At 30.6% G+C, this 13,222-nt stretch overlaps 1 protein-coding gene across 2 annotated transcripts in view; it reads right to left on the reverse strand.

Moving 5' to 3' along the window:
- The window catches only part of LOC106678848 (sodium-coupled monocarboxylate transporter 2), a 73,959-nt gene extending 60,940 nt beyond the window's left edge, over window positions 1-13,019 (reverse strand). Inside the window, exons 1-3 of one of the 2 annotated variants that reach the window (XM_067046744.1) lie at window positions 12,669-13,019; window positions 4,224-4,410; window positions 174-333 (exon numbers count right to left, since the gene is read on the reverse strand). In XM_067046744.1, the coding sequence (XP_066902845.1) occupies window positions 174-333; window positions 4,224-4,402 (339 nt within the window). In that variant the 5' untranslated portion in view covers window positions 4,403-4,410; window positions 12,669-13,019. The remainder of the gene's footprint in view (window positions 1-173; window positions 334-4,223; window positions 4,411-12,668) is intronic. The other variant, XM_014417634.3, reaches the window with a different exon arrangement.
- Window positions 13,020-13,222: the final 203 nt, after the last annotated feature.

Raw genomic sequence — 13,222 nt, forward strand, 5'->3', positions numbered from 1 at the left:
TAATTTTTTTTTTTTTATTTTAGTATGTATGAGATCATTCATCACTATTACCTATTGCCCACAACTGTGTTGCAGATTGTAATATCTATCAATAAATCTATCAATCGAATACTATATTTATATTAAAAACTTGTTATTTTATTTTATTCTAAAAGATATAAGAGACATCTTACCTCGTAAGATGAAGTTATCTGCAACTTGTAAAAAACTGGTATGTATACGAAAGCCATAGTAAAGCTTACTAATACTTCAGGAATGACAATCAACCAATATTGAGTTCCATAGACGTACATCTCTGCTGGTAAACCGAGCACTGATATTCCAGATATGTAACTAAAACAAATTTAGTTACATTATTTCCTCACATTATGTTAACAACAAAAATAAATAAAACATTATTATCATCATTATAATATTTATTTTTAGAGTATTCCTTCTTTTCTTATTCTCTCTGGGCATTTGATAATAGATCAATACAGGCAGATTTAATAATATTTCAAAATATATTTAAATATTAAACACTAGAATCTAAAAATAGGATGTCATTAAAAAAATCGATGTATGTTTGCCTTTCTACATATAAAGTGTGTTCCTTTGGTTGATTCCATCATCAAGTAAATATGGTACGTCGTTTCACAGATTAATTTAAAAAATAAATAATAACGAAAACATTGCATAACTGAAACATATAATCTTGTTAACATGTACTTAATGATATGATCAAGTACTTTGGTTATTTGGAAGTAATAACATATTAGTTGGTAGTAATAGAAGGTTTTGGTTCTGGAAAAAGAACATGTGGACTGACGCAAATGGTTTTTCCAGAGTAGTGGTATGTGGATATCCTTCGACTAAGTTTTAGAATTTTAAAAGAAAAACCAACTTAACATGAACCTCCCGAACCAGATATCAATCATTCCATCATAAACTCTCTAACCCACTAGTTTCTAACCTTTCTTCCTCTTCCACTCCTGACACTCCTCCCAAGCGCCTAAAAAGGAGATGGCCCTGAGACCTTCTAATATAGGTTTCTCTAAATGCCTGTATCGTACCGTAATAATCTAACATCAAATTCACCATTATATGTAAATACAGTTGTAAAAGTCAATAAATAAATTAAGTATTTAGTATATGATAATAGTAATAATAATAATCTTTATTTATTCTGGGATTGATCCCTTTAGAATAATATTGCAGGTATCAAAATTAGTCATTAGAGCCTAAGAGTAAAATACAAAATGAAAATGAAATTATAAAACGGCATAAAATATAATGAAAATAATAAATTTGAAAAGATAAAAATAAACAATAATAATTAGCAGAATATATAAAATAAAATTAGAACAAATAAAATAAAACCATATGTCATATCATACAAGTGACTAACTGCTGATAATAAATAAAAATTGTTTCTTATATGAGTTTATATATATTCATGTTTATAGACTTTTCGTAACTATTGAAGCATGCAATAATATTTATGTTAAAGATTATCTCTCTTTCCAACTATTCACATCTTAATTGAAACTTTTAATTGTTATTCTTCTGGAATTGGGTAGACAGGAAGTGGTCGAAGATACAGGATTTGAAGGTTGGAAGGGTATTAGAACTACGGATGAAGGAGGGGATAGAGTTCCATAGGGAAGAGGAACGGATGAGGAATGATCTACCAAAGGCTGCTACTGATTGCAGATAAAATAAACTATTGTAGATGTAAGAATTATACAAAACAAATGAAAAAAAAAGGATCAGATGAAGGCCTGAAATTCAGGTCGAAGTTTAATAAGTTTTATAGTTAATTAAGTTTTATTTATTTGTGTACATTACTGACCCCACCCCGACCATCTCCTCATTTCTTAATAATTAATCACGAGATTTTCTATTTTTTGTTCCTCCTAGGGATACAATCAAGAACTTTCTTGTATTCTGAAGTGGTTCGGATGCAGGAAGGATTTAATCATAATTATAAATCATCTTTAATATAGGTATAGTTAAAGAAGAATGAAGATCTTTACATCATAATTATTCATGAGTTGGAAATGAGACGCTCGGAGTGGAATAGGAAACCACACAGGCCGCCTTAATTTGAGACGATTAAGGTCGTTATAAACTAGAGTTAGGATAAGGAGTTCCTTTAACATCCTAATTTTCTCAAATACTGTTCACGAGCGACTGAAGTACTTAAGTTTTTCATCGTTCGTTTTATATCCAGCATGAACAAAATATCATATACTTCAAAGGTTAGAAGAATTTTCTCATGTTTTCGAAAGTATGCTGGAAACTATTTCCTTTTAATCCAGTATTAATAAGATTAGGGAATGGTGCTTTTATTATTATTATTATTGGCGCGACAGACCCGTGGAGGTCCAAGGCCTTGCACGATGTAGTAAAGATCCTGACGTGTTTTTTCCATAGGGTGGGTTAGTCACTCTCACGCCTATTTTTTGTGAGTGCCACCCATTGGCTAACGGGCCTCACAAATATCCGTGGGTAGGCTGTGAGTGAGTTCATTTTATGCTTGAAAAAAGCCCAGATGGGGTCGGGGCTCGAACTGACAACCTTTGGGTTGGTAGATAGGCGCGTTGCCACGCTGCTACCGTCGCCCCTTTTTTTTCATTCAGATTAGTATATAAAATAATTATTACACTGATTAGGGATACTACTTTATACAATTGTTCTTTGCTATTTATTGCTTCAATCCTTCCGGGTTTCATGCCGTTTTCTAATTTCAGGTGCTTTTTAAATATGAATCGATTAAACTACCATAATACCCCATCTTCCCGTTATAAGCAAATATTTCAAAAGTGATATAGGACCGTCGCTCACTGGGGCTCTTGGCGGGGCGGGTCCGATCGGGAAGGATTGCCATTTTTTGTGTGTTATGATCTCTCATGAGATTGTGACATGTCGTAAATCGACCATCCCATTCGCTAATTGTCTGTTCAGTCAGATAAGTAAGGCTATGTTTTAGAATTTGGTAAAAAAAAAAAAAAAAGTTTTGAAATAAAAGAAAATACATAACGTTATTGATCAATTTTACAGCAATATACGTTTATTGCTTTTATGTTTATATATACAGGTCGGTATTTTAGTATAATTTTCGATATCAGTTATTAAATGGCTTAAAGATTTAGGGCAAGATTGAAAGAAATTATGAGTCAAATCATATATGTATTCTTGTGTATTATGACATATTGTTTACATTTCTTACACATTTGTTTTAGAATATTTGTAGTTTTTTTCAAATTAGTTTAATTATTGAAGCTCCATATAGGACTGACTTATGTTATAAAGGCTCTTAGAACCGATTCGTAGAGTATCAATTTATATTTGAGGATATAATTTCGATAATTTATTAAAATATGGAAACATCTCGTTCTTTATTTTCCTTTCTTATTTTATATTAATATACCAGTTGAATAAAAATTTATTGGCTAACGTGACTCTTATGTTTTTTAGAAAAAAAATGTATAAAAGAAAAACAGTATAGAATTAAATCCACTGTAATTTTTATTCAAATTTTTTTTTATGACTCACCAAAGAGAAGATATTTTGGAAAAACGGATTTTGGCTTTTTTTCAAGTTGGTGCAAAGTATTCGATGGTAGCATGCTTCGTATGTTTTTTAGGATATCGTTTCATCTCTCTCACATTTTTAAAGGAAAAAGTATCTATTTTAACTTTTTTTGATTAAGGATATGAAAGGATTGGCTAAACTGTTGAATGGTAGTAAAAGGGAAAATATGGGTCTACCAGAAGATGGATTGATCTACGATTGTGAAGAGTTCATCAGGATCGTCGCCTAACCTGGAATCACCACATCAACATCATTTGATTAGCAATGTTGTATCCTAGCAGTGGCATACAACTTAAACAATCCAACCACATAGCGAAGACTGAAGTCCAGGCTGATCCAGGACATCTCTGGATTGATAATTAATTTTTTTTTTTTAATTTAGCTTAACTATTATTAATTATAATTGTTCATGGTAATAGCATCGCTAATAGTTAGGGGTGATTCTTGAGTAGACTACACCCCAAACTATCAACTGTTAAAAAAGTAACATACAAACTGTTAAAACAATTGTGGCTAACCAGGTAGTAATAAAGAAATAAAAAGTTTGTAAAACTAAAAATAATTGGTTGACAATCAATTGAGCATTGACATGGAAACCGTAAGAGGTTTTCATTTCGTATTCTAATCAAGTCTACGACATTCCTTACCTGGCAATGAGTGACATTGAGATCGGAAATATCCCCATAGTCTTCCCGCCCAGCAAGTATTCTGCTGTCGTATTTTGTTTCTCTTTGGCGAAGAAGGCGAAGTACACTCCGATACCTGAGGATAGGACCAGCAGGGCGGAGAAAACAGTGTAATCAATCCAATCTATATAAGCGGTCATCGTGTAGCCTGAAAATAAAGAAAATGGTAAGTGAAAATTAGGTCTATGTTCAAAAATACAAAAAGATTGGTTTGACTTTAAGTAGACGCTTCAGGCAATTAGAGATATGATTACCCTACTGATTAGAGATGGGCCCTTTAAATTATTTTCTGATCAACTTCGGGTTATAATAAATATGCTAGTTAAATAATTAATTTATTCAACACTAGCTGACCAAGCAATGCTTCGCTATTGCTATAGAAGATTCTCATGTAGTGAGTTTTATATCTGCACACTTCCACGAAGTGGCTGTAAATTTCAATACTCTTGCAGGTTTGTAATCTTACTTATTAAATAAATTGGTACCGCTATAACTAATAAAGGGTCAGGGCAATATTCTGTAAGGAAGTAATGTTACTATACCAATGGTTGTGCAAGAAGGAGATTTGGTCAGAATCACGCTCAACCGCCAGACTTTTCCCCAATTAAGAGTACCCATTTTATGAGGTTGGATTGACCCCGGAGGGCTCCTAAACGTAATTATTACAAGAGCCGGAGAGATAAAAAGGCAGTTATTTTACCCCGATTTTATATTACTATGTATAATTACTAGTATAAATTGATGAGTCTGCCAAGTAAGTAGGGGGAATAAAAAATGGGGGCTGTTTAACAATTAATTTTTTATTCGGAGCTCTATTAATTAAAAACTACTAACAACACTAGAAACCTAATAGAACATCATAGTAAGGAAAATTTACTACAATATGAGCCCAAAAAGAGCTATTCACGGTCTATACTTCCCGAGATATGGATTTTAAAAAAAGCAACATTTCATAAAAAAATGCACTGAAAAATCAGTAGTCAGTGAATCTATTTTAAGAAATCTATGACTAAAACGCATTCGACGTATATATGTCTATTATAACTCAAATTAAAGCTTGTTTAATGTACTATAAAGTAGCTCATTACGCTTATCTTTGTAGGAGTAGTAGTTTTCATGATCATCACTCGAATAAATTTATTTATAGTAGTTCAGACAAAATTTCATGTGTAAAAGTTATATTCATTTGCGAATATGATAAAAACTGCTCCCCTTACGAAGATATATGTACATCTTATAGTTGAGATATATTTTTCAAAATTCACGATTTTACCAGAACAACTAGAAATTAATATTTTGTGTATTTATTTGGTGAAATATCATGAAAACTACTACTCCTACAAAGATAAGCGTAATAAACTACTTTATAGTACATTAAAATAGCTTTAATTTGAGTTCTAAATGACATCTATACGTCGAATGGTTTATAAGTTATAGATTTCTCAAAATAAATTCGCTATCTGATTTTTCAGTTTATTGTTGATAAAATGTTGCTTTTTGAAAAGCTATATCTCGGGAATATCGAATATTTTAGCAAATGTACTCCACTTTAAATGAAGTCCTCTTAGGTTTTTTTAGCGTTGTTGGTAATTGTATATGGTAAGCTCCGAATGAAAAATTAAATTATTTTAACAGCCGCTATTTATTATTCCGCCTACTTACTGCCTTTTTTTCTCCCCGGCTCTTGTACTAATTAGGTTTGGGAGCCCTGGTCAACCCAAACTCATAAAATGGGTTCTCTTAATTGGGGAAAATTCTGGCGGTCGAGCGTGATTTTAACCAAATCGCCTCCTTGCACAACCTTTGTTTTAGTAACATTACTTCCTTACAGAATACTGCCCTGACCCTTTATTGGTTATAGCAGTACAGATTTATTTAATAAGTATGATTACGACCCTGCAAGAGATTTATAGCCACTTCGTGGAAGTGTAAAGATATAAAACACACTACACGAGAAGATAAACTACTCAACATAATCGTCTCAACGACTCATTTACCAGGCCGACTCAAGTAGCTTCCGCCGTTTAATCGACAGTTTCATTTTAATCGTTGAATAGCAAGGACCGTTATTAACAGTAAGTCCTAGCCAAACATGGTTGACCTAGAACGTGTGTATACAATTACTTATTTATAAAAATATAACAAAATAATATATATAATTATAAAAAGAAAACAAAATATGAAGAAAAGTAAAGTGAAAGGAAACGCAAATATCGGCAAAGAAGATGGTGGATGATAAAATTTTATAGAAATGATATTAGATAACATTCATAACCTTAATTAAATTGAGCTTTGTTTCTTGTGTAATAATAACATATATTTATTGATTTAATTACTCAGACATATAATGTTACTATAAATGCATATTTGTGCAAAAATAACAGTTCAAGTTAATTGACCAGATTTGGAACAATGTGTTCACCCAATTCATATAATTTTAAAATAAACACTCTTAAATATTGTTAAATTATAGAATATATAATTACACATTATAGAATTATTGGAAGAAGACAGTTGACCGTATGAAGTAGATTGTAGGAAGACAGTCCGGGTGGCGGTGAGGGTATCAAAATAATAGAAAAAACTATTTATTGCTACTATTTAAAGGTATTTGACTTCTTTTTGGAAAATCAAAAAAAATAGAATTAACTTCAACATGACTCAACCAAACAACAGAAAAATTGGCATTGGTTTAGGGCTCTATAATCTGCACCATAGGGCACAAAACCTTGGGATTTAATTAAACAAAATAGAAGTTTTTCTTTATTTTAAACTAATTTTTCACTCTCATAAAGGCATTAAAACTAAATATTGTTAATCTACGTTAAAAGAGGGGACAACGGTTTATAACGTAGGAATTGGATAAAATGCTAAGGAGTCATGAACAATCTAGAATAAAAAATAAATCAAGTTGAAAATGTTATAATTTTTAATTTATTTGAAAAGTGATATTTGAGGGTTTCAGACGACGTTAAAATCCAATAATTATGTTTCTTAAAAAGTTTTAGTGAATAAGAAATCATCCAATAGTAATATTTTTTTCTTATTCTTCCATCTACTACTTTCTCTTTCTATGTATTAATTATTATGATGTGATTATTCTCTTTCTTCTTGAGTTATTATTTGTCCTTATTTTTCAACAATACGGCGTTGAGCTTTGGGACTCCACTAAACTCCTCTCGTATCCAATTCTTCCAATCCAAAATCCTTAATGCTCTCTACTTTGTCACATATAAAATCGTCCACAAAGACCTCAATGTTCCATTTGAAACCGATCTAGCCCGAACCAGATATCAATTCTTCCATTACAAACTCAGAATCCTCCGAGGCGTGTGAAAAGAAGATGGCCTCGAGACCTTATATCGTAAAAATGTTTTTAGGGTGCTACCAATGGGTAGTTTCTCTACATGCTTGTACCATACTATTATAATTTCCTCAAATTTACTTGATGTATTTTATGTACCGTTGTAAATATCAATAAATAAATTAAAAAAATTCAATCATCACCCTGAGACCCCTCCCCTCCAAAGATTTAAGTAGAGTTCTTGACAGTACGTCCACATCAAACTTCAGATAAGTATCTCACATGGACACCTTGAAGTACCAATGGTAGAAAAAGGTTGTATTCAATTTGAAGTATGTTCTCCTCCTTCTTTAGAGAAATCGAAAAATAAAATTGCATTCTTAATGTCCAATCAACTTCCATTCAGATATATATTTTCTGTTAGGGGCAATGATAGAGATTTTTATTGATTTTATTTATCTATGCTCGAGAAACCTTGAGTTCCTTAACCCGATGGGCTAAAAAAAATCAGACCATACTTTGTCAGGCCTAAAAAAAAATGTGGCATAATTATCCTTAAATTTAGTGGGAAAATTTATCTAAACACCAAAAGTGACACTTTTAACTCATTATTACCATCCACCATTTCTTAGAAGAAAAAAAACTATATTTTTAAACAATCGATCGATTCGTTGCATCAATGTTTTACTGGAATTGGGCCCCGAGGCTGTTTATCAAATTGTCTATTCGGGTCAATCGCCATAAAACGGCACAAAATGGCCTTAACGACTTAGATAAAACTTGCCTTGAGACCCACGTCACTTACGCGATCAGTGAACTATAGACAAATAGTAATGGTGCAATCATAATCACAATCAAATTTACTTTAAGATATATAATTAAAAATTTATTTGATAAAATTTTACCATTCGGGGAGAGAGCGAAGTAGTTGATTAACTAAATAAAAGATGTAAATTGTTATATTGCGGAGGGATGGTTCATTTCGAGTTGATTAATAGACACTCCATTGCATTGAGAATCATTTGCACTTTTAAAAATAACAATTATATCCAGAAAGGTAAAATAAACTTTTTTTTTTTTAACTTTAATTTGTTGTTTTTAAAAAATATATATTAACCATAATAATGACACCAACTTCAATGATCCAATTTACTCTCACCCCTTTTTTTAAAACCACCAACGTTTCGGCCGTTAGGCCATTTTCAAAAAGACAACCTTAATAATTAAATAGTCACAATTAAAATGTATTTCTTCTTCAGGTTAATTGCCCTTGCTCATAAAATACCACAAAATTTTATTACGAAAACTATCCTTTATTTTGTTTTCCTTTTCTACTAGCCATATCGATAATACTAACAATAAAAAACATTAATCATATTCATTGCTTGATATTTGCTTTTTTATTATTAGTTACATGAAGGATTCTTTGATTTTAAAAAACCTAGTCAGAATTAAATTAAAAACCAACACTGTTTCTTACATTTAAGGTATTGATTCAGAGAACTCAACTATGAAGGAATGACAAATTTATTTATTTTTTATCATATCTTCTTATGATATATATTGAACATTTGTAATCATCCTCAGGCCTTTTTTTTAATGATAATCATAAATTATTATTATGATAAATTATAAAATATATATATTCTATATTTTGGGTGCACGGGTAGCCGCGGGGTAAGGCTTGGTGGGGGTTAACCTACTAACTCCAAGGACCTGAGTTCGAATCCGGCTGGGCAGAGAATTGTTTTCTGTTACACTATGGGTATTCATTATGTTGTGTTAAATGTAAATTGTTTTGCCATGTTGAATATTATAAGAATAAGATGAGCAACCCTATTTAAAGTCATGTTAAATTGTAAATGCATAAGAGCTCTTGCTAGCTCATAAGATGTAGTAACAACTCTCAACTATGTTATATGTTATGTCGTTTTAACATGGTAAAAGAAGGAAATATTTCTCCATTTAACATGAGTATGTCCATTTAACACGCTTTGACAGGTTAAACTAAAGATCATAAATACCCCTACTGTAGCCGTGAGCCAATTCCTGGGGTTCTTGGAGGGTTCCAAGGGGTCTATCCATCCTCTTAAAATGGGTAAAAATCTGGCGGTTGAGCGTGATTCGGACCAAATCACCTCCTTACACCACCGTTGGTTTAGTAACAGTACTCCCTTACAAAGTACTGAACCCCTGGCCCTTCATGGGTTCTACCAGTACAGATTTTAATTTTTTAAAATTTTAATGATCTATATTTTAGTTAAATAGGAAAAAAAAATTCTGAAACAAACCAAATCATTTTTTTTACCAAAAAAAAAAGGAACTGCAAAATTTGTATTTAAATATGACAATATTAGCTATCACTTAGTTCCATTTTAGCATTTTACTCGTATTTCAATTTCTTGAATATTTAATTTATATTCATTTATTGGGATGTTTTCTGTTAAAACGAGTCTAACTTAATCTTCTCATACATATTAAATTCATATCTGTTATTATTCACTCATACTCACCACTAGTAAGTGTTCTTTATTAATTGTAATATTTAAATATCAGAGTTATTTTAGGTAGGATTGTTTTTGTTTATTTCCTTTTCATATTTTTGAAAAGCCATGTCGCAACATCATAAATTTATATCACATACAGACTAAATAAATAAGAGGTATTATGCAGTATTTATGCAAAAATTAAAAATTTGATTCATCTGAAGAATCTGAAGTTTTTCTTAATTAGGAAATCTGTAGTCCAAGTGGCTGGTGAAAAAAAAAAAAAAAAATCGGGAATAATTCAAAACATTGGGCACATTTATTAATAAATATTTAAATAGATCAGAACTATAACTAAACATTAGATGATTATTCACACATGACAAAGTCCAAAATAAGACAACGTGGATATGAAATAATTATAAACTTGAGCTCAGAACAAGGGGATCCTTGCAAAGTATTTTATTTTATTCAACGCTCACAGACCCGGCAATGATTTGTTATTTGAGCATGTATTTACATTAATTGAACACTATGAAACTTTGATATAGATTAAGTGACAAGACGGTTACTATAGTTACATAAATGGTAACAGCTAACTTATGTAAAAAAAAATCGGAAAATAAAAATTTTGGCCGGTAATTTTCGCCTTTAAAGGTCTTTGACTTTTTGGAAAATCAAAAAAATAGAATTAACTTCAACATGACTCAACCAAACAACAGAAATATTGGCATTGGTTTAGAGCTCTATAATCTGCACCATACGGCTTTAACCCTTGGGATTTAATTAAAGAAAATATAAGTTTTCCTTTATTTTAAACTAATTTTTCACTCTCATGAAGGCATTAAAACTAAATATTTTTAATGTACGTTAAAAGAGGGGACAACGATTTATAACATAGGAATTGGATAAAATGCGAAGGAGTTATGAACAATCTAGAATAAAAAATAAAATCCTAAAAATAAATCAAGTTGAAAATGTCATAATTTTTTATTTATTTTAAAAGTGATATTTGAGGGTTTCAGATGACGTTAAAATCCAATAATTATGTTTTTTTTAAAGTTTTAGTGAATAAAAATTCATCCAATAGTAATATTTTTCTTATTCTTCAAAAAGAGGCAAATCGATTGACATATAATAGACATGAAAAAAATGTATATTTTTGACCTATTCGCAAAAATTAATTAACTTTGTATAACTTTATATAACTTTTTTTTTTTTTTTTACAAAAATCGGGCCAGTTTATAATCTTCCTGGGAAAAGCCTGAACCTTTCTTAAAAAGTCTTATCAAAATCGGATGAACGATATGGTAATGCATAAAGTACGGACAAACAAATATTGATTTTTTACATTTAAGATTGTAATTTGAAGTATGTGACGACAATTGTACATTTAAATCATGAAATATAATTATTTTTTAATAAGAGTAAAAAAAAATAATATGTTGTGTAAAGTACACTTTTTCAAAGGTGTTTCGAAAAAAAAAAAAAAAACCAAACATCAGCAGATAACATGTTATAAAAGTTATAAAACAATTTTGCTGCTTCGGTTAAATAGTTGCACATCTGACAAAAATATTTTCAATTTTTTTTAAAAGTATTCCACAGATTGTAATGTTGACTAAATTTACATTATGACAGGCCTATTAGCTTTAGCATAGCCTCTTGAAAGAGCCTAAGAGAGAAAGTAACCACAGTCTTTTTTTTTTTCAGATAGACCACAATTTATGCAAAGCAACAGTATAATGTATACAAATAAATAGCAGGGTCCTGTTTCATAATGAAAGCTAATAGTATTAGTTGATAGTACAAGTGTAGAAACTAGTGTGGTAATAATACTAATACTTATTTTTTTTCATGATAGGGATGACTATTCGTGATATTACAGGAATTAAAAAATACTAAAGTACAAGTTTCTATTGTACAATTAGGTGTAATTGAATTAAGATAAATCTACAAGACTAATAGTATTAGTTTGTACTTTATTACTGGTTACTCGTGCTAACCTAATTGAATGTTTATTGATGATCTTAAGAAGAAACAAAACTTCAACTTATCTAGGATCAGAAACAAAATAAACAACACATCATGATTCCAAAGAAAAAATCAATAACAAAATAATTAGAACCTCAGTATTTCATAATTCGAAAGAAGCATAAAATTTGCCGATTGCGTTGCAACACATTTTCGATGTATTGAGAAAGAATAAATTATTTTAGTGATTTTTTTCATGTTTTTAGAAATTAAATTTACAAAAAAAGCAGTAAATTAACACGTAGTAAATCTATAAGCCACACAATCTTAAACTGGATATCGTTTTCATATTTTGGAGACATTTAAAACAGATTTTGATGTTAAGTATTTGTAATCATAATTGCAATTACTTGAAATTGTATTGTAATTACTTGGCATTGCAAGAAAAATTACAATTTCAAGTAATTGTGACAACTAATTATTACTCCCAAAAACAAATAATACTATATTGTATATGAAAATTAAATTAAAAAAGTTGAAAAAGTTCTAATGCTACTTATGATTAATTTTTTTTTTATTGAAGACTAATTTGAGTTCCTGATTGTCTACCGAATGTTGTGATTTTAGGATAAAGCTTCTTACCTGATATTCTTGTCTTTTAAAGAAAAAAAGTTTCGAAGACTGAAGGACTAAGTTGCTGAATTTGGCAGAGACATCCCGAAGAGAAAACTGACCTCAGACCTTTGTAGCATAGAGAGGCAGAAGGTCCAGAGATCCAGAACAAACTGCGCCCGACTCGGGAGGGCAATTTTCACTAATTCAGGGACAATAAGCTGAAAGAGTAGCAACTACTGCCCCTTATATAGTTCTACTCAAGCGTCTCCATTCATCCTCACCTAAATCAGGACATCTTTTGTTCGTAGATAACATCCTTCATTGTCTTTAATTTGGCCTCTTCCTCAAACTATGAGAGCTAATACGCCTCTTAACTGAATCCTCGTGAAAACCCTGTAACGAAATATAAATCATTATTTTTTTTTTCAAATTCAAATGTAATTCATAGGAGACTCGATCATTCAAACAGCAAATTTAAAAAAAAACTATAAATGCAATCAAAACCATTAACCAGATGTACAATATGTTTCTTAAAAAAATACGATTAGACAGAGAATGACTTGTTTTTGGTAGAAAACAAC

The sequence above is a fragment of the Halyomorpha halys genome, unplaced genomic scaffold (assembly GCF_000696795.3).
Source record: "Halyomorpha halys isolate HHAL.00 unplaced genomic scaffold, Hhal_1.1 Scaffold164.1, whole genome shotgun sequence".
Lineage (NCBI taxonomy): Eukaryota > Metazoa > Arthropoda > Insecta > Hemiptera > Pentatomidae > Halyomorpha > Halyomorpha halys.